At 34.5% G+C, this 26,321-nt stretch overlaps 2 protein-coding genes across 2 annotated transcripts; both read right to left on the bottom strand.

Moving 5' to 3' along the window:
- Positions 1 to 6,331: 6,331 nt before the first annotated feature.
- Positions 6,332 to 7,748, bottom strand: LOC25480307 (F-box/kelch-repeat protein At1g26930). Its single transcript, XM_013587254.3, has one exon. The coding sequence runs from the start codon at positions 7,704 to 7,706 to the stop codon at positions 6,360 to 6,362; it is 1,347 nt and encodes a 448-aa protein (XP_013442708.3). The 5' UTR covers positions 7,707 to 7,748; the 3' UTR covers positions 6,332 to 6,359.
- Positions 7,749 to 22,959: 15,211 nt separating this feature from the next.
- LOC25480924 (F-box/kelch-repeat protein At1g26930) lies at positions 22,960 to 24,462 on the bottom strand. Its single transcript, XM_013586592.3, has one exon. It carries the CDS (start codon positions 24,418 to 24,420, stop codon positions 23,074 to 23,076), a length of 1,347 nt encoding a protein of 448 aa, XP_013442046.3. The 5' UTR covers positions 24,421 to 24,462; the 3' UTR covers positions 22,960 to 23,073.
- Between the last annotated feature and the right edge of the window lie 1,859 nt (positions 24,463 to 26,321).

The raw sequence follows: 26,321 nt of genomic DNA, 5'->3' as shown, positions 1-26,321 counted from the left end.
TAAACTCATCAATCGATTCGGTCATGTCACTTCGGTCCAGTCTTAGTTTACCATTGCGTCAAGCCGCAAGTTTCTACGAGTAAAGCGTCTTTCATTTCAATTTCAAATTTCAAAGGTGTCATGCCCAGCGAAAAACCGTGCTAAGTCATGTCACTAATCAATGTCAATTTCAACTTTAGTTTCGAAGTGTCATCCCCGGCAGAAAGCCGTACTAGTAATGGCGCTAGTTAATCTCGATGTCAACTTCAACTTTAGGTATCATCCCCAGCATAGCCGTTCCAGAAATGTCACCAACCCAACTTTTTCGAGTGACCAGTTCCAACGAACGAACAACTCATATCAATCTTTTATCTTTATGACCAGCGACCGATTCCAACAAACGAATAGCCTATGTTTTTCTTTCGAGCAACTAGTTCCAACAAACGAACAACTCGTGTCGATCTTTTATCTCTATGACCAGCGACCGATTCCAACAAAACGAATAGCCTATGTTTTTTCTTTCGAGCAACTAGTTCCAACAAACGAACAACTCGTGTCAATCTTTTATCTTTATGACCAGCGACCAGTTCCAACTAACGAACAGCCTGCAACAAGTGGCCAATTTCAACCAACAAATAACTTGTATCCTTCTATTATTTCATTTTCAAAACCACAAATAGACATTGGAGTCTGAACCATTGCACTTTGTTTCGAGATATCGAGACAATGAGGAACAACCATTTTCCCCAGTGAAACTAGATTCCCCAGTAAAATCGGATCCCTTTCCTCAAAGAATTTGGGTATCCCAGTGTCTTTTCATTCCAGTCGAGTCATCGTTGTCATCATGCATTCATAATTACATCATGAGCATTCATAGAATCTTAGGTCAAAATTGGCGCACTTTTGTATTTAAGTCTCTTCGGCTCATCGAATCAAAGATTTCATCTTCAAATCTCTGAACGAAGAAACTTAAATAGGGGCATCTGTCATACCCCAATTTTTGACCCAAGATCTCACTGACACGCGTCATTTAACCCTGATCGGTCTCACGTTTCAGTGAAAAATTCGGCAGGAAGGTATTTTAAAATACCTCATTTTATTCCGAATCGGGTCCTCTTCTCTCAGTCTTTAATAATTTATTTCCATTAATTTCATTTCTTTTTTAAATCAATTTTTCTTTTAATTCCATTTTAGACAAGTCCAAAGTCAAGTCCGCATTTATTTTATTTTATTCTTATTTTTTCTCACTTATCATTTTTTTACTTTTATCTATTTACCATTTTTACTTTTATTTATTATTATTATTATCCGAAAAATCCAAAAAATCCAGATGCATAAACACGTCCAAATCCAACCTGTCACGTACTCATGTCCAGTTCCGGCGCGTCCGTTTCCTCAGCCACGCGTTGTGTTCATTCTCATCCCAATCCAACACAGCTATTGCTTCTCATCACAATCTGTTCTGATTTTGTGCGCATCCTTAACAAACCCAAGCATCGGCCTCTCACTATAAAAACCTGCAAACACACAGAATAAAAGATCCAGAGGAACAACAAGGAACGAAAGCAGCACGGAGATACAGCAAGGCGTGCCCAACAACAACACACAAATAGACAGAGTCGCAGCAAGAGAAAGAGCAGCGGCACAACACAGAGGCGCACAATCTAGCACGCACACAAACACACAAAACAGAAACCGAAGCACAAAGTACCAACCGGACAAACCAAACGGAGCCAGAAGCAAACGGACGCGTCGAATCCGAGTCGGAACGGACCGGAGCACAAGGCAGCGACCGAAGTTCACACCACCGCAAATCAACCAATCGTGAGCGGACCCAAAGACAACGCAAAAGGTAGTATTTTCTTTATCTCTTAGATCTAGGTCGTGAAAACAAAAAAGAAGAGAGCAGGAAAAGAATAAGCGAAAAAAGCAAAAAAATTAGATTAGGGTTCCGGCGTGGTGGCGCCGCCGCACTGGCCGGCCAACCACCGCCGGAACCCCCATCCTTTCCGTCGGAGAAGAAGACAGGAGAAAGAACAGAGAGAAGAGAGAAAGAACAGAGGGAAGAGAGAGAAATGAAAGTAAAAATGAAATAAAAACCGGATACCACATATTTATATACTCCTCCGAACCGGTTCGGTTCACCTGAACCGGTTTACCTAGAAACCCATTAGCCCAATAGCGCGCCCAGCCAGTTCTCCTGCAGCCCAATTCATTTTTTCTGCTTTCTGCACCCCCCATAATACTGTTGCACCCCCTCCCACCTTGTGTTTGGACCCTTTTTTTATTTTATTCTTTTTTCGTATTTATTTATTTTTTTAGCATTTTAATTTCTATTGCAGACCTTAGAATGTAAATAGGCTTTTTATGTAATAGTCATAGATTTTATATTTCTAACTTAGGGTAGCCGCGTTTTTTTCTTTATGCTCCGTTAATTTATATTCTAATTTATTTATTCAAAAACCACAAAAACATCAAATAACAAAAATCACAAAAAATATTTTCATAAACAAAACCTTGATCCTAAATCAAGTGATCGTTTTATTTTTATTTCTTTCATAAATCAAAACTGCAATCAACTTTAATTCAACTTCAAGTCATTTTCTTTTAACATAAAAAATACAAACCAATTCTTATTTGCCACTTGGCTTTTCAACTTAAAACCTTTTTTCAAAACTAATAAAAAACACACCACCAATCAAACGTCAATTTCTACCCCGAACTACGAGGTTTTGATCCCTCACGGGTACGTAGGCAGAGGACCATGTCCTTCCAAATCAATAAAAAAAATGTAGATAATTAGGTCTTTATTTTTCCACTTTAATTCCTTCTTTTCAAAAATGAGCAAGCAAGTTATAGCACATTAATTAAATAAAATCAAGAGGTTCCCGTAGAGTACTACGGACATAAGGGGTGCTAATACCTTCCCTTTATGTAACTAACCCCCGAACCCAAAATCTTTTCAAAATGGGGTAGTTTGAACTTTTTTCCCCTCTTTCTTAAAAAAATTAAATGTTCAGTCGTGAAATAAATTAGCGAGTCAAAAGCTAATCAAATAGCCTTGATCTCCGAAAAATGACGCGACAGAAGTGAGTATCCAGTTTACGATACTATCCTATAAAAAATGATAATAAAAAATAAAAATTTAATGTCCTAAAAACTTATTATTTTGAAAGTCAAATACACATAGGTTACTTTTATTATAAATTAAAATAAATCAAAATGTAGCATATCCAAATTTAAGGTCTACACCATTCCATCAACAATCTTTAAAAAAAAATCCATCAGCAACAAAATAACTTTTGAGAAAGGTTCCCTTATAAGTAGAATTTGCATGACTCTCACTCTCCTATTGCTACACGATTATTTGTACTAAAAAAATGAAACAAAAGGATTACCAAGTAGGAAAAAAAAAAACACACATGAAAAAAATCAGATCAAAATAAAATGAGAGCACAAGAAGAAAAACTTACGAATTTGAAAGAATTGAAAAGTTAGTTCTCTATCTACCACTTCTCTATTCTTGAGAGTGTATATACTCTCTTTAAAATTTTATATTTCAGAGATCATATTGTTTGTGTGTCTATATTATTCTTTATTTATAGTGAAAATAATATTAAGTTATATTTCAAAGAAATGTGTGCACCTATGTTGAACGAAAACCACATAATGCAAATCACTGACGTCCGTTACTTGAAAATACTGTCAACTTTAGTTTGGAGCCTGAGTAAAGACAAACCCTTAACGTCTGTTACTTGAAAATATTGTGAACTTGGTTCATTGTATATAAATTTAATTTCTCTTTTAATTTACTTCAATTTTTGTTTTTTCTTTCTTTTCCACCATATCAACTCCTTTCATTTTATTTAAACTTTTTTTATCTTTTTCTCACGCATCTACTTTTTTTTTCCTAACCCACCGTAATTTGGATCTTTGACCTCTAGTAGGTGGTCTAAGGTATCCAACAGTAAAATCACTTTATGCGACTAATCCGCGAGGTGACAATGGAACATCCACTTTTTCACATGGGATAGACTACCTATTAAATAATTGTTTTCATTGGGAAGTGCTATTTTACCAACTCTCTCGAAACTATGCTTTTTTTTAGCAACTCCCAACACCATGTCGGTGTTTTGTTTTTAAATTTTCCCTATAAAAAATAAGAGTAATTATGAAGTTTAAAAACTGAAGTTTTCTATGGGTAGACTTTGTTCAAATCCCATTAAATTTAATTTTACCTTTAAATTTACATTCATTGTGTGAAAATGATAAACAAATTTGATTTTTATTTTATTTTTATAATTCGACAATTTTCTATGGGTATACTTTGTTAGTGGGTAGACTTTGCTAATATTTAATATAATGTTGAAAATGACAAACAAATATGATTTTTTTCTTTCTTTCTGAAAATCGACAATTATAATATAACATAGGGAGTAATTAATAATTCAAAAGATAATATTTAATTAATATTGTTATAAAATTTAGAATATTTTTTATGTGATGAGAAATCAAGTTATTCTAGAAACTATGAAGAGAGTTATTACTTCAAAAATGAATTGGTCTAAAATTGAAAGGATTTGGTCATCTTAAGTAGACAATCATGGATTTGATCGTTGACTCATACGTATGGTAATTTAGAAAAAATAGTGAGGAATGATATAGTGTTACTTTACTTATAGTTACTCGTGGAGTAACTCTATTCTCCTTTTTATATATAATTAAGATAATTATATTATAAAAATTATTTAAATGAACTAAGTTAATTTGAGTTTATCAAAAACCTTTGACTACTTCAATATAAATTTTGACCATACAAATAATAGCAATCTATTAAAAAAACTTATAGCAATAAAAATATAAAATATTTGACCAAAATTGGCATTAATGTATTTTTTTGAGATAAGAAGCTAACCAAAAGAAAAGAAAACAAAAATCATTTAAAAACTAGTCTCTGTGATACATCTCTCGCCGGGTATCAGCCTGTAGCTGCGGAAGTAAACCCTCTGGTGGCTCCGAAAACATTTTGATGTTTTTATCTTTTAACGCACCACTGCCTTGCAAACTAAGAGACTTTATTTGAGGGCTTATAACAATATCCATTAAAGAATTATAATTCTCTACACTTCTTATCCGACTTACCCAACGCTTGTAGTCGAATATGATCTCTCTAAGTGAAGGGCAGTTCCTAATGCATGCAAACAACATCGCATAGTCTTGTTGTCGTTCATAGAGTGTAAAGGATAAAAACCAAAATGTTGATTTTTCAAGTAGAGCAGAAGCAACGCCTGCTTCTGTTAAATGAATACATTTAACAAGGATGGCCTCTTCGAGAAGCTTACAACTCTTAAACAATTGGAAAAGAAATTTTCCGTTTACATAGTAATGATCAGTGAGATTAACCATGCAGAGTTTGAAAAATGCCAAGGATAGTTGCTCTAACTCTTCTCCATAGAGGAAGTTAACGAGATCATTGCAATGTACAGGGTTGCTCCACATAATTTGTTCCTTTTATATCATGAAAATATTTGGAAATAATTTTGTTATATTTGTTGACAACATAAATATTATAATAACTTTCAAATAGTTTATGTAAAGTTTCATTTAGACTGATGTTATGTTTCCATATATTTTCTTCCATTCAAGAATCTAACATATATTACTCTCTAAAAAGCTGCATAACTTATTAAAAATAAAGATACATAAATAAGTATATTCAATAAAATTATTGTGCATATATTTTCTTCCTATCTTGTTTATGCTTTATACATAAATTAATTTTTGCATAACCCAAGTGATGTTCATAGTGAAAAACTTTTGTTATTAATCAGAAGGTCATGTTGTTGTGAAACATGAAGAAGTTTAATTAAAAAAAATGTATCTTATTACTTACACAAGTTATTTTACTTGTAAGAAATTATGCACATTTAAATGTAAATATAGGTTATCAAATTTCATAAGATTTATATTATGACTTAATCTTTCCAACAAGAGAAGCTTTCATTAGTGTCAAATTGACCTTACTAATTTCATTAAGCATTTTGAATTATAGGTTATAAATTAAAAAGTGTTAAAATATTAACCCTTCTTTTTGTGACACTTTCACTGTAGTCTTCAAAAAATAAAACCGCTATTGATATCTATTACTCCATCAAATAAAAACCATTGACAATCCATCATAACAACTAGCTAAATATTTTCTCACTAACACCAATAAGAAAATGGAAATTAAAAACAAAAACAACATATAATAAAGACCAGAAAAATCCATTATTATAAAAACAACACCCACAACAACAAACCGAAAGTTATTATACTACAATATTTTGAGCTAAATTAAAAACATGAAATAATAAAAAAAAAAAGCAAAAGTACTACCATCAACATCCCATCACAGTACAATTATGCACAAAACCCCCTGATTGATTTCCTGCAAGCCGATTCCATTGTGGCTCTCCTTCATTTGGGATCCAAGCATTGATTTCCATCATTATTCCACCATGAATAACAGGACCTCCAAGAAATAATAGATGATCTCCGCATGCTCGAAAGGCTAATCCCCAACCATTCATCGAAGTAGCTTGCTCGGGAAAGCTTCCAATGATGACCCAAGAGTTGTTGTCTTTATCATACTTCTTTACTTTTTGTTGTCCATAATCTGCAGCATACAATACATTTTTTACAACTGCAATCAAAGGAGGTGACCCAAAAGAAGGTGGTGTCTCAAACACTCCAGTTCGTACGGGGAACATGTTAGGTATTTCACGCCATTTTTTTGTCTTCATATCAAACTCCTCCCCACATGTAAGCTGTGTTTTTTTGTCAGCTGCTATCCCACCAAGGACATAAAATTTTCCATCCATGAATACACTTGAACACATTTTTCTTGCTTTATTCATGTTTGGAAGGGTCTTCCAATTTCCAGTGTCTGCGTTATAGAGCTCAGCAGCGCTCAATATGTTGCCACATGGATCACAACCACCGGCTAGTATTGCAATTTCTCCAAGACTAGCCGAACCAAACAAGCATCTCGGAGTATTCATCATATTTCCAACTGACCACATATTTGTCAGAAGGCTATACTTATGAATGATAGGATCCATTAATTCCTTTCCAAAGACTAGAAGCTCAGTACCAACAGCAAATGATTCCCTATCCGCCAGCGAAAAACATGCATCACAAGTCATTTTTGGAAAATGTATCCATCGATTACGATTTGGATCAAAAGCCTCCCATTTAAGGGCTTCAGAAGAGAAGTACACCCAATGTTCTACTATGCCCGCTTTTCTCCGTAACTTATATAGTTCTCCTGATCTAATTAGAGATCTAAAGCTCTTGTTTATTGCAGCAATTGAACCATAATCAGATCTTGACAACCGAAGAAGACAATGGATTGATATATCTCGACCGAGATGCTCACTAAGCAAATTTGAGTCAGAAACCATAATGTCATACCTTTTTCCATTCCCGTTGTCTATGGAATGGACAGGAAAAATGACATCATTTTGCATATCCTCTTCTTCATTCTTCGACTTTTCCTCTTCCTTTGGATCAACTACTTGCTTTTCTAACTTTTTTGACATACACTGCTTTTCTTCTACATCCAGCTGATGATTATTGCTTGGAAGATCCATCAAGTGATCAGCCTCAAAATTCAACTGGTTCTCTTCCTTATATGAGTTTGACATCAAACACACATAAGCCCACACAGAAACCTGAGTAAACATGCATACAAATGTCAAATTGTAAAGTACAATCAACAAAAAATAATAAACAATTTCAATCAATAAACAAATTTTAATTCAAATGAAGAAGAAATTTCATGTTGAATCATAAATTAATGCTTTATGGATACACAAATTTCACACAAGGATCACAAACATGGAAGTGAGTATCCAGTTTACGATACTATCTTATAAAAAATGATAATAAAAAATAAAAATTTAATGTCCTAAAAACTTATTATTTTGAAAGTCAAATACACATAGGTTACTTTTATTATAAATTAAAATAAATCAAAATGTAGCATATCCAAATTTAAGGTCTACACCATTCCATCAACAATCTTTAAAAAAAAAATCCATCAGCAACAAAATAACTTTTGAGAAAGGTTCCCTTATAAGTAGAATTTGCATGACTCTCACTCTCCTATTGCTACACGATTATTTGTACTAAAAAAATGAAACAAAAGGATTACCAAGTAGGAAAAAAAAAACACACATGAAAAAAATCAGATCAAAATAAAATGAGAGCACAAGAAGAAAAACTTACGAATTTGAAAGAATTGAAAAGTTAGTTCTCTATCTACCACTTCTCTATTCTTGAGAGTGTATATACTCTCTTTAAAATTTTATATTTCAGAGATCATATTGTTTGTGTGTCTATATTATTCTTTATTTATAGTGAAAATAATATTAAGTTATATTTCAAAGAAATGTGTGCACCTATGGTGAACGAAAACCACATAATGCAAACCACTGACGTCCGTTACTTGAAAATACTGTCAACTTTAGTTTGGAGCCTGAGTAAAGACAAACCCCTAACGTCTGTTACTTGAAAATATTGTGAACTTGGTTCATTGTATATAAATTTAATTTCTCTTTTAATTTACTTTAATTTTTGTTTTTTCTTTCTTTTCCACCATATCAACTCCTTTCATTTTATTTAAACTTTTTTTATCTTTTTCTCACGCATCTACTTTTTTTTTCCTAACCCACCGTAATTTGGATCTTTGACCTCTAGTAGGTGGTCTAAGGTATCCAACAGTAAAATCCCTTTATGCGACTAATCCGTGAGGTGACAATCGAACATCCACTTTTTCACATGGGATAGACAACCTATTAAATAATTGTTTTCATTGGGAAGTGCTATTTTTCCAACTCTCTCGAAACTATGCTTTTTTTTAGCAACTCCCAACACCATGTCGGTGTTTTGTTTTTAAATTTCCCCTATAAAAAATAAGAGTAATTATGAAGTTTAAAAACTGAAGTTTTCTATGGGTAGACTTTGTTCAAATCCCATTAAATTTAATTTTACATTCATTGTGTGAAAATGATAAACAAATTTGATTTTTATTTTATTTTTATAATTCGACAATTTTCTATGGGTATACTTTGTTAATGGGTAGACTTTGCTAATATTTAATATAATGTTGAAAATGACAAACAAATATGATTTTTTTTTTCTTTCTGAAAATCGACAATTATAATATAACATAGGGAGTATTTAATAATTCAAAAGATAATACTTAATTAATATTGTTATAAAATTTAGAATATTTTTTATGTGATTAGAAATCAAGTTATTCTAGAAACTATGAAGAGAGTTATTACTTCAAAAATGAATTGGTCTAAAATTGAAAGGATTTGGTCATCTTAAGTAGACAATCATGGATTTGATCGTTGACTCATACTTATGGTAATTTAGAAAAAATAGTGAGGAATGATATAGTGTTACTTTACTTATAGTTACTCGTGGAGTAACTCTATTCTCCTCTTTATATATAATTAAGATAATTATATTATAAAAATTATTTAAATGAACTAAGTTAATTTGAGTTTATCAAAAACCTTTGACTACTTCAATATAAATTTTGACCATACAAATAATAGCAATCTATTAAAAAAACTTATAGCAATAAAAATATAAAATATTTGACCAAAATTGGCATTAATGTATTTTTTTGGGATAAGAAGCTAACCAAAAGAAAAGAAAACAAAAATCATTTAAAAACTAGTCTCTGTGATACATCTCTCGCCGGGTATCAGCCTGTAGCTGCGGAAGTAAACCCTCTGGTGGCTCCGAAAACATTTTGATGTTTTTATCTTTTAACGCACCACTGCCTTGCAAACTAAGAGACTTTATTTGAGGGCTTATAACAATATCCATTAAAGAATTATAATTCTCTACACTTCTTATCCGACTTACCCAACGCTTGTAGTCGAATATGATCTCTCTAAGTGAAGGGCAGTTCCTAATGCATGCAAACAACATCGCATAGTCTTGTTGTCGTTCATAGAGTGTAAAGGATAAAAACCAAAATGTTGATTTTTCAAGTAGAGCAGAAGCAACGCCTGCTTCTGTTAAATGAATACATTTAACAAGGATGGCCTCTTCGAGAAGCTTACAACTCTTACACAATTGGAAAAGAAATTTTCCGTTTACATAGTAATGATCAGTGAGATTAACCATGCAGAGTTTGAAAAATGCCAAGGATAGTATCTCTAACTCTTCTCCATAGAGGAAGTTAACGAGATCATTGCAATGTACAAGGTTGCTCCACATAATTTTGAAGGTGAAAAACACAAGAAGGGGGGGGGGTTGAATTGTGTTTTCTTTTTCTCTTAAAAAATACTTCTTCTGATAAAACTTCAGAAGCAGTTTGATTGCTTCTGATGAAATGATCAGAGTCAGATTGCAGCGGAAAAGAACAGAGCAGAGAAAAGAAAGACAAAGACACAAGCAGTTATCCTGGTTCCTTCCACAACACGGAAGTAGTCCAGTCCCCCTTGCACTTCCAAGGAGATTTCACTATAATCACAAAGATTACAACTGCTCAATACTTTCTAAGTATGAGACTTCACAAAACTATGCTCAAGCACACACGCAAGAGTCTTCCAATGCTCAAGCACTAAGCAAGAGACTTCTATTGCTCAAGCACGCAGGCGAGAGACTTCTAATCAAACAAAAATACAGAGAATTGAGTTTGAATTGAACACTTGATATACAATCAGTGGTGTTCACAATACAATACAGAAAAGACTCTAGACTTTGAATTTCTAAGATGTATCAAATCAGTGCAGAAATTCAGTGTGCTTTGTAGAATCAAATTGACAGAGTTTTGGCGCTTTTGAACTTATGTATATCTCTATCAAATCTTCAAGTCTTCACTCCTTTATATAGAGGCGTGAAAGAGACGTTGAGATAATCAGCACGTCTAAAGAGTCGTTTGAAATCCTTTGATTATCCACCAGTGATCCTTTGCCTGATTTGGGTGTAGTCCTTTGAAGAATAAACTTCAAATTCATTCCCATCTTGAGTTGTACAAATTCTGCAGGCATGGCTGTTGTTTTGTCTTGTAGCGTAGACAGAAAACAGAGTAGTGGAGGTAGTGGTTGTACACTTGTACTTTGTCAACTCTATTAATGAGAGGCAAGTGCTCAGTGTTATCCATATATCCGTTGATACCTCCCTTTCAGTTCTTCGTTCTTCTTTGATAAGACTGAATTGAGAATCAGCAACTTTGAATCTTCAGTTTGATTAAAGGATCAAATGTAGCTTCTGGTGAAAATATTGCTTCTGATGAAAACTTTTGCTTCTGATGACTTTCTGCTTCTGATGACGTCATCTCTTCAGGAGCAGTTTAGCTTCAGGAGCAGTTTAGCTTCAGGAGCAGTTTTCTTCAGATGCTCAGAATTTCTTTTTTTTTTTTCATTGTTCTTCCAAGACCTATTGAAATAACTTGAGTAGCCTTTGGTCCTGTACACTTGAACAATTATTAGTAATAACCAATTGACAATTTTTAATACCTTGTTATCATCAAAACTTAATAAGGTTCATTGTGAAACACATTTTGTTCCAACAATCTCCCCCTTTTTGATGATGACAAACAATAGTATTTAAAATGTTCAATTGTTGTTGATCTAATTAATAAGTTGACCACTGGGATAGAGGTTTGTAAGCTCCCCCTGAGTCTAATAGATCCTTAAGGTGAGGTTTGTAAGCTCCCCCTAAGTTCTATTCTTATTAATTAAATTTCAATAAAATACTCATAAAAACAAATCAGAAGTATTTAAAAGAAATTTAGAAGTGGTTGTAGTGGGGCTCAGTGCCTTAAAAATACTATACATTTACTCCCCCTTTTGTCATCAACAAAAAGAATAAGAACAAAAGACAGAGTAGCAGAGCATATAACCAAATAAAAACATAATAAGTATCAGAGCAAGAAGTATCAGAGCATATGACATTAAAATCAATAAATATCATTAGAGTTAAAAAAATAGAACATAATATTTCAGAAACAATGATAATATTTATAAATGAAGGTTAAGGTACAAAGATAAGACTACACAGAACAAAAGTAAAAACAAGCTAGAGTTGGGTGTGCAACTAAGGTTGGGCTTGCTTATACAGCTGTTCTAAGAGATACTTGATCTGTTCATCTTTCTTCTTAAGTAGCTCATCCTTTTCCCTCATTCTTCTTACATGCCCAGCATGAATTCTTGCAGCTCTTGTGATATACTCTTCTTCAGGATAGAAAGGAGTGATGTCCAGAAGAGGTACATAATTCAGCTCTTTGTCCTTAGCTGCTTCATGCATATCATCCAAAAGCTTCTTCAGCATTGCAGAGTGAGATGACACACATTTGGTTCTGAGTTGATCCAGCAACTCATCAAAGCTCTTCTGAAGATCTATCCACTGATCATAATAGTGAATAGGAGGTGCAGGAACTGTTCTGCGAAGAATCAGTGCCTGAATCTCATCACTAAGTCTGATCAGCTGTTCCTCTATATACTCAGACTCTAGGATATGGTCAGGGATGGGTGAAGGTTCAGTTTGAGTTGTATTTGATGTGGTTGGTTGGTCAGAGGTTAAGTCTATTATAGTGGGTGAGTCTGGTTGTTGTTGTTCTGTTGTTTGATGGTCAGAAGGTATTGTTTGATGGTCAGGAGCTGTTTGGTCAGAAGCAACTTGTTCAGAGGCAGTTTGCTCCTGAACAGTTTGCTCAGGGATGGTTTGGGTTTCTGTTTGGGTTTCCAAAACAGTCTTTTCAGGAACTGTCTTAGAGGCCTTAGTGGGTGTTGGTTGCATTTCACCACCTAGATGTTTTTCTAAGTTGTGAAGGGTTGAGGATTCTTGGTGTTGGGGGTTTCTGAAGTAGTTGCATCTGAAGCTACTTCAGAGGCTTTTTGTGGAGATTGGTTATTTGGTGAGTTTGTTTGGGTAGGTTCTGGGTTGGGTTGAGGTTGTTGTACACTAACAGGTTCAGGATTATCTGGAAAGAGTGGATGAGTAGGAGGCAAATTGAATTTCTCACAAAGTTTAATTCTATTCTTAGAAAATTCTATTTGAGTTTGCTCCCAGTCAAGTGTTCCTAAATCTGTTAGTTTGGTAGGTTTGGTTTTAAGAAGCTTGTCTATGTGTTGGCTAAGGGGTTGGTCATCTGATTCTGTTGATGATGAAGAGGGTGAAGAGGGTAGAGAAGGAATCTGAGTATTAGTTGGAGCGTTAGATGGATTACCTGAAGACTGAGCTTCTGGATGAACTGCTTCTGGAGCTTCTGAGGCTGGTTCTGATGAAGTTGCTCCTGAAGCTTGCTTATTCTTCAAGGCTTGAGAAAGCAGAGTTGCTCCATACTTAACAGTTTCTAACTCCGATGCTAAAGCAGCAATGTCAGGAGTAGGCACATACCCTGCAGCCTTGAGACGTTCATCCCTTTCTTCTTCATACAAAATCTTCATCCTTTTCTTCTCTGCTATCTTGGATGCAGCAACCTCCCTAGTATACTGCTTCATTTCTTCAGTCATTTCGAAGCTGGGCATGACTATGGGCTCAGAAGTTGCAGTCCTTTTTGCTTTCTTAGGGCTTGAGTCTTCATCCCAGTTCTCTTCCAGTTCTTCCAACATTTGTGCCCTTCTTCCTTCAGCTGTCTTCAGATTTCTTGTTAAATTAGACCTCTTCCTTTTGATGGTCTGAAGAGCAGCTTCTCTTTTATTTTTGGGACTTGGAGGCTTTTCAGAAGCAGCTTGATCAGAAGCAGCTTGTTCAGAACCAGTTTGTTCAGAAGCAGGCTGTTCTGCTGTTTCTTGAGTACTCCTTGTCCTTTTTCTGATAAGAGGGACATCATCCAAATCCTCCACTTCCTCAAGAATGGTGGACATAGCAGATTTTTCCTTCTTTGCTTTCTTATGCTTCTGAGCACCCACCTCAGTAGCATTTTCAGCAAGGTATTCTTCCTTGGTGATCTGCTTCTTCTTAGATTTTCTGCTTTTGGCCACAGGCAGATCACCACCATACATTTCTTCTGGAATATCTTTCAGGCTGATTTTCTTGTTGTAGCTCTTGTAGTAGTCTAAGATGTAGGCCCTCTGCACATCCAGGGGATCTTTCTTGCAGATAGGGATGTGATGAGTGACTAGATCAGATATGACATCAGATTCATGCATATCTGTATCTAGTTTCTTGCAAGTTGAAATCAGCCTCATCTTGACTAGAGTTGCCCCATTGATTATTTTTCCTGTGACTGCTCCCAGCTTCTGATTATCATAAATACCCACATCTTTCAGGGCACTTAGGAGTCCTCCTTCTTGAAAGATTATGGAGAGCAGCCTTCCATAGGGAACAAACTTCCTGTTCTCCATCTGGCTCTTCTTGAGTTCCTTGATCATGTATTTAAACATATACTTGGGAACGTTCATTGTTGTTTCCTGAGAGATGGTGTGATGCAGAAAGACTTTGTGACCAAGTGAAGGTTGATCATTTCCTCCACCTTTGGGAAAAATGTTTTCATTTTGGATCTTCAGCAGCATTTTCTTTTCCATGCTTAAGGTGCTGTAAGGCTTAGCATCCTTTGATCCATAGATAGTGTTGTTTACTATCTCCTTCCATGGGCTTGTTCTGGGGTTAGGAATCTCTTCTCCATCGTATGTCCCAGAAGCATCCCTTCTCATGGCTTGAGCAATCACATGCTCATTGATTGTTACAGGAATCCCCATGACGTTTGATCTAATCTCAGTCCCAGTGAAGGCGAGTAGACCCATTTCTTCTCTGGTTTTTCCCTCCAAAGTAGGATCAACCAGAATCATCTGAGCTTCTTCCTGTTTAGCAGCAACTTTGTCAAATACTGAAGCTCTTACCCAGAATTGTCTGACAAGCACTTCATAAGTAGGACCGTTGAGAAGACTGAAGTAACTCATCAGCTTCTGCTTTTTGTAGAATCTTACTAAGTCGCATCCATGATGAGTTAGAGAAGTGAAATCCACTGGATTTTCCGCTTGAATGATTAGATCCCATTCCTCAATCGACATAGTTCTTCCTTTGATTTCATAAGCAGGAGTATCTATATCCATATTCGATGAAGAACCACCGGCAGAACTTGAAGATGCCATTGATATGAAGTGGTTTTAGGGTTCTAAAGAGTTTTGAGAGGATGAGAGAATGCGCTTACGTTCGCAGAGGGTTGAGAAGAAAATAGAAAGTGTTTGTTGTGAAGTGAGAAGTGTGTGAAATGACTTAGTGTTTTTATTAAAACGTTTGTAATTCAGAGGGGACAAACAAACACAGCATTAATGACAAATTGGGGGCGCGTGTAAGTACGTCAAAAAGCGAATAAAAACATCATTGCCCTTTTTGTTATACTCCAATACAAATAGACCACGTCAGAGACTCTTCAGAAAACTACCTTTTGGGTAATGGGACAGCTGTTACATAAAGTAACTGCCAACGTTCCCACTAGCCAAGCTATTCAGAAGCAAAGAATAACACTTCTGAAGTTTTAGTGCTGACGTCATCTTCAGAAGCACATTTTCCTCAGAACCTCAGTTAAGAGCTTCTGATGAACCAAAATGCTTCTGAATAAACTTCAGAACCAAACTTCTTATTCAGAGGCAAGCAATTTTTCAATCAGACACAAAATGCATGTTCAAATTTTTCTTAATAAAATCAAATCTTTCAACAGACAAAGGTTTTGTAAATATATCAGCCCATTGATGTTCAGTATCAATGAATTGTATATCTAAAATTCCTTTTTGAACATAGTCTCTGATAAAATGGTGTTTGATTTCAATATGCTTGGCTCTTGAATGTAGAATTGGATTCTTTGACAAACAAATAGCAGCAGTATTATCACAATAAATGGGAATACTGTTAGCATTGATCTGATAGTCTTCCAACTGATGTTTCATCCAAAGTAGTTGTGTGCAACAACTTGCAGCTGAAATGTACTCTGCTTCTGCTGTAGACATAGCAATAGTTGCTTGTCTTTTGCTTGCCCAGGATATCAGATTCTCTCCCAGGAATTGACAATTTCCACTGGTTGATTTTCTTTCAATCCTATCACCAGCATAATCAGCATCACAGAATCCAATCAACTTATAATCTAGGGATTTCCTATACAGGAGTCCAAGATTAGTTGTTCCTTTCAGATACCTGAAGATTCTCTTAACTGCAGTTAAATGAGATTCTCTAGGATCTGATTGAAATCTTGCACACAAGCATACACTGAATAAAATATCAGGTCTAGATGCAGTGAGGTATAACAGAGAACCAATCATACCTCTGTATAGCTTCTGGTCTACTACTGTTCCAGTATCTTCTTTGCTTAAGGTGCAGGTTGGATGCATTGGAGTGTTCATCACTTTACAATCTTCTAGCTTGAACTTCTTCAGAAGCTCCTTTGTATATTTTGTTTGATGAACATATACTCCTTCTTTACTTTGGTTGATTTGAATTCCCAGAAAGAATTTCAATTCTCCCATCATACTCATTTCAAATTCATCCTGCATTAACTTAGAAAATTCTTTGCAAAGAGATGCATTAGTAGAACCAAATATTATATCATCAACATATATTTGCACAATCAAAATATCTTTCTTAAGAGTCCTTCTGAAGAGTGTTGTGTCAACTTGTCCTCTTTCAAAATCATTTTTAATTAAGAAATTACTTAGTCTATCATACCAAGCTCTGGGAGCTTGTTTCAAGCCATATAGTGATTTCTTAAGTTTATAAACATGGTCAGGATGCTTAAGATCCTCAAACCCAGGAGGTTGTTTAACATACACTTCTTCTTCAATGACACCATTAAGAAAGGCACTTTTGACATCCATTTGATATAATATTATGCCATGATTAATTGCGTAGGATAGAAGTAACCTGATTGCTTCCAATCTTGCAACTGGAGCAAATGTTTCAGTGTAATCAATGCCTTCTTGTTGACTGTAGCCTTGAGCAACAAGTCTGGCTTTGTTTCTGGTTACTTCTCCTTGTTCATTCAGCTTGTTTCTGAATACCCATTTTGTTCCAATAATGTTCTTCTGAGAAGGTTTGGGTACCAGATCCCACACATCATTCCTTTGGAATTGATTTAGCTCTTCTTGCATAGCTAATATCCATCCATCATCTGAGAGAGCTTCTTCAACAGTTTTGGGCTCAATTATTGAAAGCAGTCCTATTAAAGACTCTTCTTGTCTAAAATGTGATCTTGTTCTTCTAGGACTATCTTTGCTTCCAATGATTAACTCCTCAGGATGTGAAGATTTGTGCTTGAATTTAGGTTGAATAACCTGCTGAGTGTTATCTTGAAAGTCCTCAGAAGCACTTTCATTCTGTACTTTTGGGCTAGATTCTGCTTCTGAATTAGACTCAGCTTCTGGAGTGATTTCAGCTTCTGGACAAGATTCAACTTCTGTATACTTTTCAGAATCAGAAGGTTGATCAGATTCTGATGCATCTTCAGAATCAGTTGTACCTGCATTACTTTCACTTTGCTCTGAAGTTTTACTTCCAGGCTCTCTATCATCAAATTTTACATGCATAGATTCTTCAACACATTGTGTTTCTGAATTATACACTCTGTATGCCTTTGACCTTTCAGAGTAACCTAAAAAGATTCCTCTTTGAGCCTTGGCATCAAATTTCTTCAGATAGTCTTTAGTGTTTAAGATGTAACAAGTACATCCAAACTGATGAAAGTAAGAGATATTGGGTCTTCTTCCTTTAAAGAGTTCATATGCTGTTTTCTCCAACATAGGTCTGATATAGATCCTATTTTGAATATAACATGAAGTATTGACTGCTTCTGCCCAAAAATGTTTAGCTAAGTTGTTTTCATGGATCATGGTTCTGGCCATTTCTTGTAAGGTTCTGTTCTTTCTCTCTACAACCCCATTTTGTTGAGTTATAGGAGAAGAAAACTCATGGAGAATCCCATGTTTTTCACAAAAAAGTTCAAATGGCTCATTTTCAAATTCTCCACCATGATCACTTCTGACTTTCAAAATTTTCAATTCTTTTTCAGATTGTATTTGAGTGCAGAAGCTGCTAAACACTTCACATGCATAGTCTTTACTTTTAATGAATTTTACCCAAGTCCATCTGCTGTAATCATCAACAATGACTAATCCATATTTACTTCCATATAAGGATGCAGTGTTAACTGGACCAAAAAGATCAATATGGAGTAATTCTAAGGGTCTGGAGGTTGATACAATGTCTTTAGATTTGAACGAACTTTTCACAATTTTCCCTTTCTGACATGCACCACAAAGTGCATCTGAATGATAATCAATGTTAGGCAATCCTTTGACCAGTTGTAACTTGCTAATTTTAGAAATTAATCTCCAATTAGCATGTCCCAACCTTTTATGCCATACCCATTTTTTATCATTCATTGACAGAAGGCAAACTACCTTCTGATCAGCCAGATCAGAGAAATTTATTTTATAGACATTCTCAACTCTCTTTCCCTTGAATGTAATGGATTTGTCATCCTTGCTGACTAGTGTGCAGTTGATCTTACTGAACGTTACATCATACCCATTGTCACAAAATTGACTAATGCTCAATAGGTTATGCTTCAGACCATCTACTAGCCACACATTATTAATTGAGATGGAGGAATTACCAATAGTACCTGTACCAATGATCTTTCCAGTTTGGTTGCCACCAAACTTCACTTCTCCTCCATCTTTCATTGTAAGGGTAAGGAACAAAGCTTTCTCTCCAGTCATGTGCCTTGAACATCCGCTGTCTAGGTACCATGACCTTTGTTTCTCTCTTGCCCTTAAGCACACCTGCATTTTTGGCCAATTCAGATTTAGGTACCCATATCTTCATGGGTCCTTTTGGGTTAGTTTTGGAGGTTTTACTTTTCCTCCCTTGTACCTTAGGGTGAATGCTGAGTGGCTTCTGATCATTCAATACTTTAGGTTTGACACCTTTTGGTATTGTTTTCTCAGAAGCAGTAGCTGCTTTGTTCTTCTGATCCTTTTGTTTTGGAATTTTAGATTCTGGTTTAATCAGATTCTGATGAACAGGTTCTGATCTTTTCAGAATTTTAATCTTTTGACTCTTAGGATCAGATTTTGTCATTACCTTGATCTTAAGATTCTCTGGCTTTGATGTGATCTTAGCCTGTGAACCTGAAGCTTCAGGTTTTGACTGAACAGCAGTTATAGCATTTGTACCTTCAGGCACAAAGGTGGATTTCAATCCATCCTTGATACAATCACAGTAGCTCTTGAGACTGTATTCTTTGGATTTCTCCTCAGAATATCCAATCCCTTTGCCTTTGTTCTTGTATGTGCTGTAGATCATAGAAGCAACTTTGCTTCTGTCTATTCCAGCCATAATAAAATCATCCAAGGCAATCTCATGTTTATTGCCTGAACCTTTATCACATTTTTCTTGTAGCTTCTGACAAAGACTCTTGAGTCTATCTTCATATGTTGTTGATATGAGGTTAAACCCTTTGAGTTCTTCTTCAGAAGCTTTCAGTTCCAATAGAGTTGATTTTTGTTGTTTCATCAAATCAACATATTTTTCTTTTAAATCTGTCAACTCATTGGTTCTGTGTTCAAACAGTGATAAAAGTTCTTTTAGAGAATCAACAAGTTCTTGTCTAGGGATTTTGGAATATACCTCATTTTCATCTTCTGAATCTGATTCAGCTTCTGATACTGCTTCTGATGATACTGTTGCTACCAACCCAACGGCTGCCTTAGCATCATCATCAGCTTCTTCTTTATCAGAACCAGATTCACTATCCAAATCTTCCCAGGTTGCCATCAAACTCTTTTTGATTTGCTTTCTGAATTTACTGGAGTTGAAGCTTGATTTCTTGGATTTGCCTTTAAACTTCTCCTTCTGAAGATCAGGGCAATCAGCAATGAAATGACCAGGCTTCTTACAATTGAAGCATCCCTTCTGATCTTCTTTCTTGGAGTTCTTGTAGCTACCTCTCTTGCTCAAAAATTTCTTCTGCTTCCTTGCCAGATACTCAAGCTTGTTGGACAGCATAGCCATTTTTACAGATTGATCTTCATCAGAATCTCCATCAGGTGATTCTTCTTCAGATTCACTGGCTTTGTAGGCTTTGGAAGATTTTGAGATCTTTCCTTTAGATGGTAAAGCAATGGATTTACTCTTCTTAGAGGTTTCATGCTCATTTAAACTCATTTCATGCACTTTGAGTGAGCTAACAAGATCTTCAACACTTAAAGTATTTAGATCCTTAGCTTCCTCAATAGCAGTTACTTTGGGTCTCCATCTTGAAGGTAGGCTTCTCAAAATCTTACTAACATGATCAGAAGAAACATAGCTTTTCTTCAGTATTTGCAATCCAGAAACTAAAGTTTGAAATCTTGAGTACATTTCTTCTATACTCTCATCATCCTTCATTCTGAAAAGTTCATACTGATGAACTAGCATCAAAGCTTTAGCCTCTTTTACTTTCTTGCTGCCTTCAAAGTTTGCACATAGAGAAGCAAACATAGCCTTCGCAGTAGATTTGTCACTCATTTTCATGTATTCGGTGCGAGGTATAGAAGCCACAATGATTCCTCTTATCTTGTGATGTTTCTTATAAAGCTTCTTCTGAGCAGGAGTATGTATTCTTCTGTCTATAGCAGCTCCTTCTTCATCCAAATCCAGATCATCAACTCCATCTTCCAGTATATCCCATAGCTCTTCATCCAATCCCATGATAAAGCTGTACATATTAGTTTTCCACCATGAAAACTCTTCTGGATCTCCATTAAACTTTGGAGCTTTTCCAGAGTCTGTTTTCTTGTCAGCAGTATCATAGTCATGCTTGACACTTGTGTATTTTGTAGTAGTTGATTCCTCATCTCCAGACATGTTTTTCTAATAGATCTTGAACTGTAACACGGTTAAGTGCTGTGATAACAGAGCAAGCTCTGATACCAATTGAAGGTGAAAAACACAAGAAGGGGGGGGTTGAATTGTGTTTTCTTTTTCTCTTAAAAAATACTTCTTCTGATAAAACTTCAGAAGCAGTTTGATTGCTTCTGATGAAATGATCAGAGTCAGATTGCAGCGGAAAAGAACAGAGCAGAGAAAAGAAAGACAAAGACACAAGCAGTTATCCTGGTTCCTTCCACAACACGGAAGTAGTCCAGTCCCCCTTGCACTTCCAAGGAGATTTCACTATAATCACAAAGATTACAACTGCTCAATACTTTCTAAGTATGAGACTTCACAAAACTATGCTCAAGCACACACGCAAGAGTCTTCCAATGCTCAAGCACTAAGCAAGAGACTTCTATTGCTCAAGCACGCAGGCGAGAGACTTCTAATCAAACAAAAATACAGAGAATTGAGTTTGAATTGAACACTTGATATACAATCAGTGGTGTTCACAATACAATACAGAAAAGACTCTAGACTTTGAATTTCTAAGATGTATCAAATCAGTGCAGAAATTCAGTGTGCTTTGTAGAATCAAATTGACAGAGTTTTGGCGCTTTTGAACTTATGTATATCTCTATCAAATCTTCAAGTCTTCACTCCTTTATATAGAGGCGTGAAAGAGACGTTGAGATAATCAGCACGTCTAAAGAGTCGTTTGAAATCCTTTGATTATCCACCAGTGATCCTTTGCCTGATTTGGGTGTAGTCCTTTGAAGAATAAACTTCAAATTCATTCCCATCTTGAGTTGTACAAATTCTGCAGGCATGGCTGTTGTTTTGTCTTGTAGCGTAGACAGAAAACAGAGTAGTGGAGGTAGTGGTTGTACACTTGTACTTTGTCAACTCTATTAATGAGAGGCAAGTGCTCAGTGTTATCCATATATCCGTTGATACCTCCCTTTCAGTTCTTCGTTCTTCTTTGATAAGACTGAATTGAGAATCAGCAACTTTGAATCTTCAGTTTGATTAAAGGATCAAATGTAGCTTCTGGTGAAAATATTGCTTCTGATGAAAACTTTTGCTTCTGATGACTTTCTGCTTCTGATGACGTCATCTCTTCAGGAGCAGTTTAGCTTCAGGAGCAGTTTAGCTTCAGGAGCAGTTTTCTTCAGATGCTCAGAATTTCTTTTTTTTTTTTTCATTGTTCTTCCAAGACCTATTGAAATAACTTGAGTAGCCTTTGGTCCTGTACACTTGAACAATTATTAGTAATAACCAATTGACAATTTTTAATACCTTGTTATCATCAAAACTTAATAAGGTTCATTGTGAAACACATTTTGTTCCAACAAATTTGTTCCTTTTATATCATGAAAATATTTGGAAATAATTTTGTTATATTTGTTGACAACATAAATATTATAATAACTTTCAAATAGTTTATGTAAAGTTTCATTTAGACTAATGTTATGTTTCCATATATTTTCTTCCATTCAAGAATCTAACATATATTACTCTCTAAAAAGCTCCATAACTTATTAAAAATAAAGATACATAAATAAGTATATTCAATAAAATTATTGTGCATATATTTTCTTCCTATCTTGTTTATGCTTTATACATAAATTAATTTTTGCATAACCCAAGTGATGTTCATAGTGAAAAACTTTTGTTATTAATCAGAAGGTCATGTTGTTGTGAAACATGAAGAAGTTTAATTAAAAAAAATGTATCTTATTACTTACACAAGTTATTTTACTTGTAAGAAATTATGCACATTTAAATGTAAATATAGGTTATCAAATTTCATAAGATTTATATTATGACTTAATCTTTCCAACAAGAGAAGCTTTCATTAGTGTCAAATTGACCTTACTAATTTCATTAAGCATTTTGAATTATAGGTTATAAATTAAAAAGTGTTAAAATATTAACCCTTCTTTTTGTGACATTTTCACTGTAGTCTTCAAAAAATAAAACCGCTATTGATATCTATTACTCCATCAAATAAAAACCTTTGACAATCCATCATAACAACTAGCTAAATATTTTCTCACTAACACCAATAAGAAAATGGAAATTAAAAACAAAAACAACATATAATAAAGACCAGAAAAATCCATTATTATAAAAACAACACCCACAACAACAAACCGAAAGTTATTATACTACAATATTTTGAGCTAAATTAAAAACATGAAATAATAAAAAAAAGCAAAAGTACTACCATCAACATCCCATCACAGTACAATTATGCACAAAACCCCCTGATTGATTTCCTGCAAGCCGATTCCATTGTGGCTCTCCTTCATTTGGGATCCAAGCATTGATTTCCATCATTATTGCACCATGAATAACAGGACCTCCAAGAAATAATAGATGATCTCCGCATGCTCGAAAGGCTAATCCCCAACCATTCATCGAAGTAGCTTGCTCGGGAAAGCTTCCAATGATGACCCAAGAGTTGTTGTCTTTATCATACTTCTTTACTTTTTGTTGTCCATAATCTGCAGCATACAATACATTTTTTACAACTGCAATCAAAGGAGGTGACCCAAAAGAAGGTGGTGTCTCAAACACTCCAGTTCGTACGGGGAACATGTTAGGTATTTCACGCCATTTTTTTGTCTTCATATCAAACTCCTCCCCACATGTAAGCTGTGTTTTTTTGTCAGCTGCTATCCCACCAAGGACATAAAATTTTCCATCCATGAATACACTTGAACACATTTTTCTTGCTTTATTCATGTTTGGAAGGGTCTTCCAATTTCCAGTGTCTGCGTTATAGAGCTCAGCAGAGCTCAATATGTTGCCACATGGATCACAACCACCGGCTAGTATTGCAATTTCTCCAAGACTAGCCGAACCAAACAAGCATCTCGGAGTATTCATCATATTTCCAACTGACCACATATTTGTCAGAAGGCTATACTTATGAATGATAGGATCCATTAATTCCTTTCCAAAGACTAGAAGCTCAGTACCAACAGCCAACGATTCCCTATCTGCCAGCGAAAAACATGCATCACAAGTCATTTTTGGCAAATGTATCCATCGATTACGATTTGGATCAAAAGCCTCCCATTTAAGGGCTTCAGAAGAGAAGTACACCCAATGTTCTACTATGCCCGCTTTTCTCCGTAACTTATATAGTTCTCCTGATCTAATTAGAGATCTAAAGCTCTTGTTTATTGCAGCAATTGAACCATAATCAGATCTTGACAACCGAAGAAGACAATGGATTGATATATCTCGACCGAGATGCTCACTAAGCAAATTTGAGTCAGAAACCATAATGTCATACCTTTTTCCATTCCCGTTGTCTATGGAATGGACAGGAAAAATGACATCATTTTGCATATCCTCTTCTTCATTCTTCGACTTTTCCTCTTCCTTTGGATCAACTACTTGCTTTTCTAACTCTTTTGACATACACTGCTTTTCTTCTACATCCAGCTGATGATTATTGCTTGGAAGATCCATCAAGTGATCAGCCTCAAAATTCAACTGGTTCTCTTCCTTATATGAGTTTGACATCAAACACACATAAGCCCACACAGAAACCTGAGTAAACATGCATACAAATGTCAAATTGTAAAGTACAATCAACAAAAAATAATAAACAATTTTAATCAATAAACAAATTTTAATTCAAATGAAGAAGAAATTTCATGTTGAATCATAAATTAATGCTTTATGGATACACAAATTTCACACAAGGATCACAAACATGGAAGTGAGTATCCTGTTTACGATACTATCCTATAAAAAATGATAATAAAAAATAAAAATTTAATGTCCTAAAAACTTATTATTTTGAAAGTCAAATACACATAGGTTACTTTTATTATAAATTAAAATAAATCAAAATGTAGCATATCCAAATTTAAGGTCTACACCATTCCATCAACAATCTTTAAAAAAAAATCCATCAGCAACAAAATAACTTTTGAGAAAGGTTCCCTTATAAGTAGAATTTGCATGACTCTCACTCTCCTATTGCTACACGATTATTTGTACTAAAAAAATGAAACAAAAGGATTACCAAGTAGGAAAAAAAAAACACACACATGAAAAAAATCATATCAAAATAAAATGAGAGCACAAGAAGAAAAACTTACGAATTTGAAAGAATTGAAAAGTTAGTTCTCTATCTACCACTTCTCTATTCTTGAGAGTGTATATACTCTCTTTAAAATTTTATATTTCAGAGATCATATTGTTTGTGTGTCTATATTATTCTTTATTTATAGTGAAAATAATATTAAGTTATATTTCAAAGAAATGTGTGCACCTATGGTGAACGAAAACCACATAATGCAAATCACTGACGTCCGTTACTCGAAAATACTGTCAACTTTAGTTTGGAGCCTGAGTAAAGACAAACCCCTAACGTCTGTTACTTGAAAATATTGTGAACTTGGTTCATTGTATATAAATTTAATTTCTCTTTTAATTTACTTTAATTTTTGTTTTTTCTTTCTTTTCCACCATATCAACTCCTTTCATTTTATTTAAACTTTTTTTATCTTTTTCTCACGCATCTACTTTTTTTTTCCTAACCCACCGTAATTTGGATCTTTGACCTCTAGTAGGTGGTCTAAGGTATCCAACAGTAAAATCCCTTTATGCGACTAATCCGCGAGGTGACAATGGAACATCCACTTTTTCACATGGGATAGACTACCTATTAAATAATTGTTTTCATTGGAAAGTGCTATTTTACCAACTCTCTCGAAACTATGCTTTTTTTTTAGCAACTCCCAACAACATGTCGGTGTTTTGTTTTTAAATTTCCCCTATAAAAAATAAGAGTAATTATGAAGTTTAAAAACTGAAGTTTTCTATGGGTAGACTTTGTTCAAATCCCATTAAATTTAATTTTACCTTTAAATTTACATTCATTGTTTGAAAATGATAAACAAATTTGATTTTTATTTTATTTTTATAATTCGACAATTTTCTATGGGTATACTTTGTTAGTGGGTAGACTTTGCTAATATTTAATATAATGTTGAAAATGATAAATAAATATGATTTTTTTTTTCTTTATGAAAATCGACAATTATAATATAACATAGGGAGTAATTAATAATTCAAAAGATAATACTTAATTAATATTGTTATAAAATTTAGAATATTTTTTATGTGATGAGAAATCAAGTTATTCTAGAAACTATGAAGAGAGTTATTACTTCAAAAATGAATTGGTCTAAAATTGAAAGGATTTGGTCATCTTAAGTAGACAATCATGGATTTGATCGTTGACTCATACGTATGGTAATTTAGAAAAAATAGTGAGGAATGATATAGTGTTACTTTACTTATAGTTACTCGTGGAGTAACTCTATTCTCCTCTTTATATATAATTAAGATAATTATATTATAAAAATTATTTAAATGAACTAAGTTAATTTGAGTTTATCAAAAACCTTTGACTACTTCAATATAAATTTTGACCATACAAATAATAGCAA

This window comes from Medicago truncatula, chromosome 4, assembly GCF_003473485.1.
Source record: "Medicago truncatula cultivar Jemalong A17 chromosome 4, MtrunA17r5.0-ANR, whole genome shotgun sequence".
NCBI lineage: Eukaryota > Viridiplantae > Streptophyta > Magnoliopsida > Fabales > Fabaceae > Medicago > Medicago truncatula.
The sequence above is the reverse complement of the archived record's forward strand: the minus strand, read 5'-3'. Positions and strand labels throughout refer to the sequence as shown.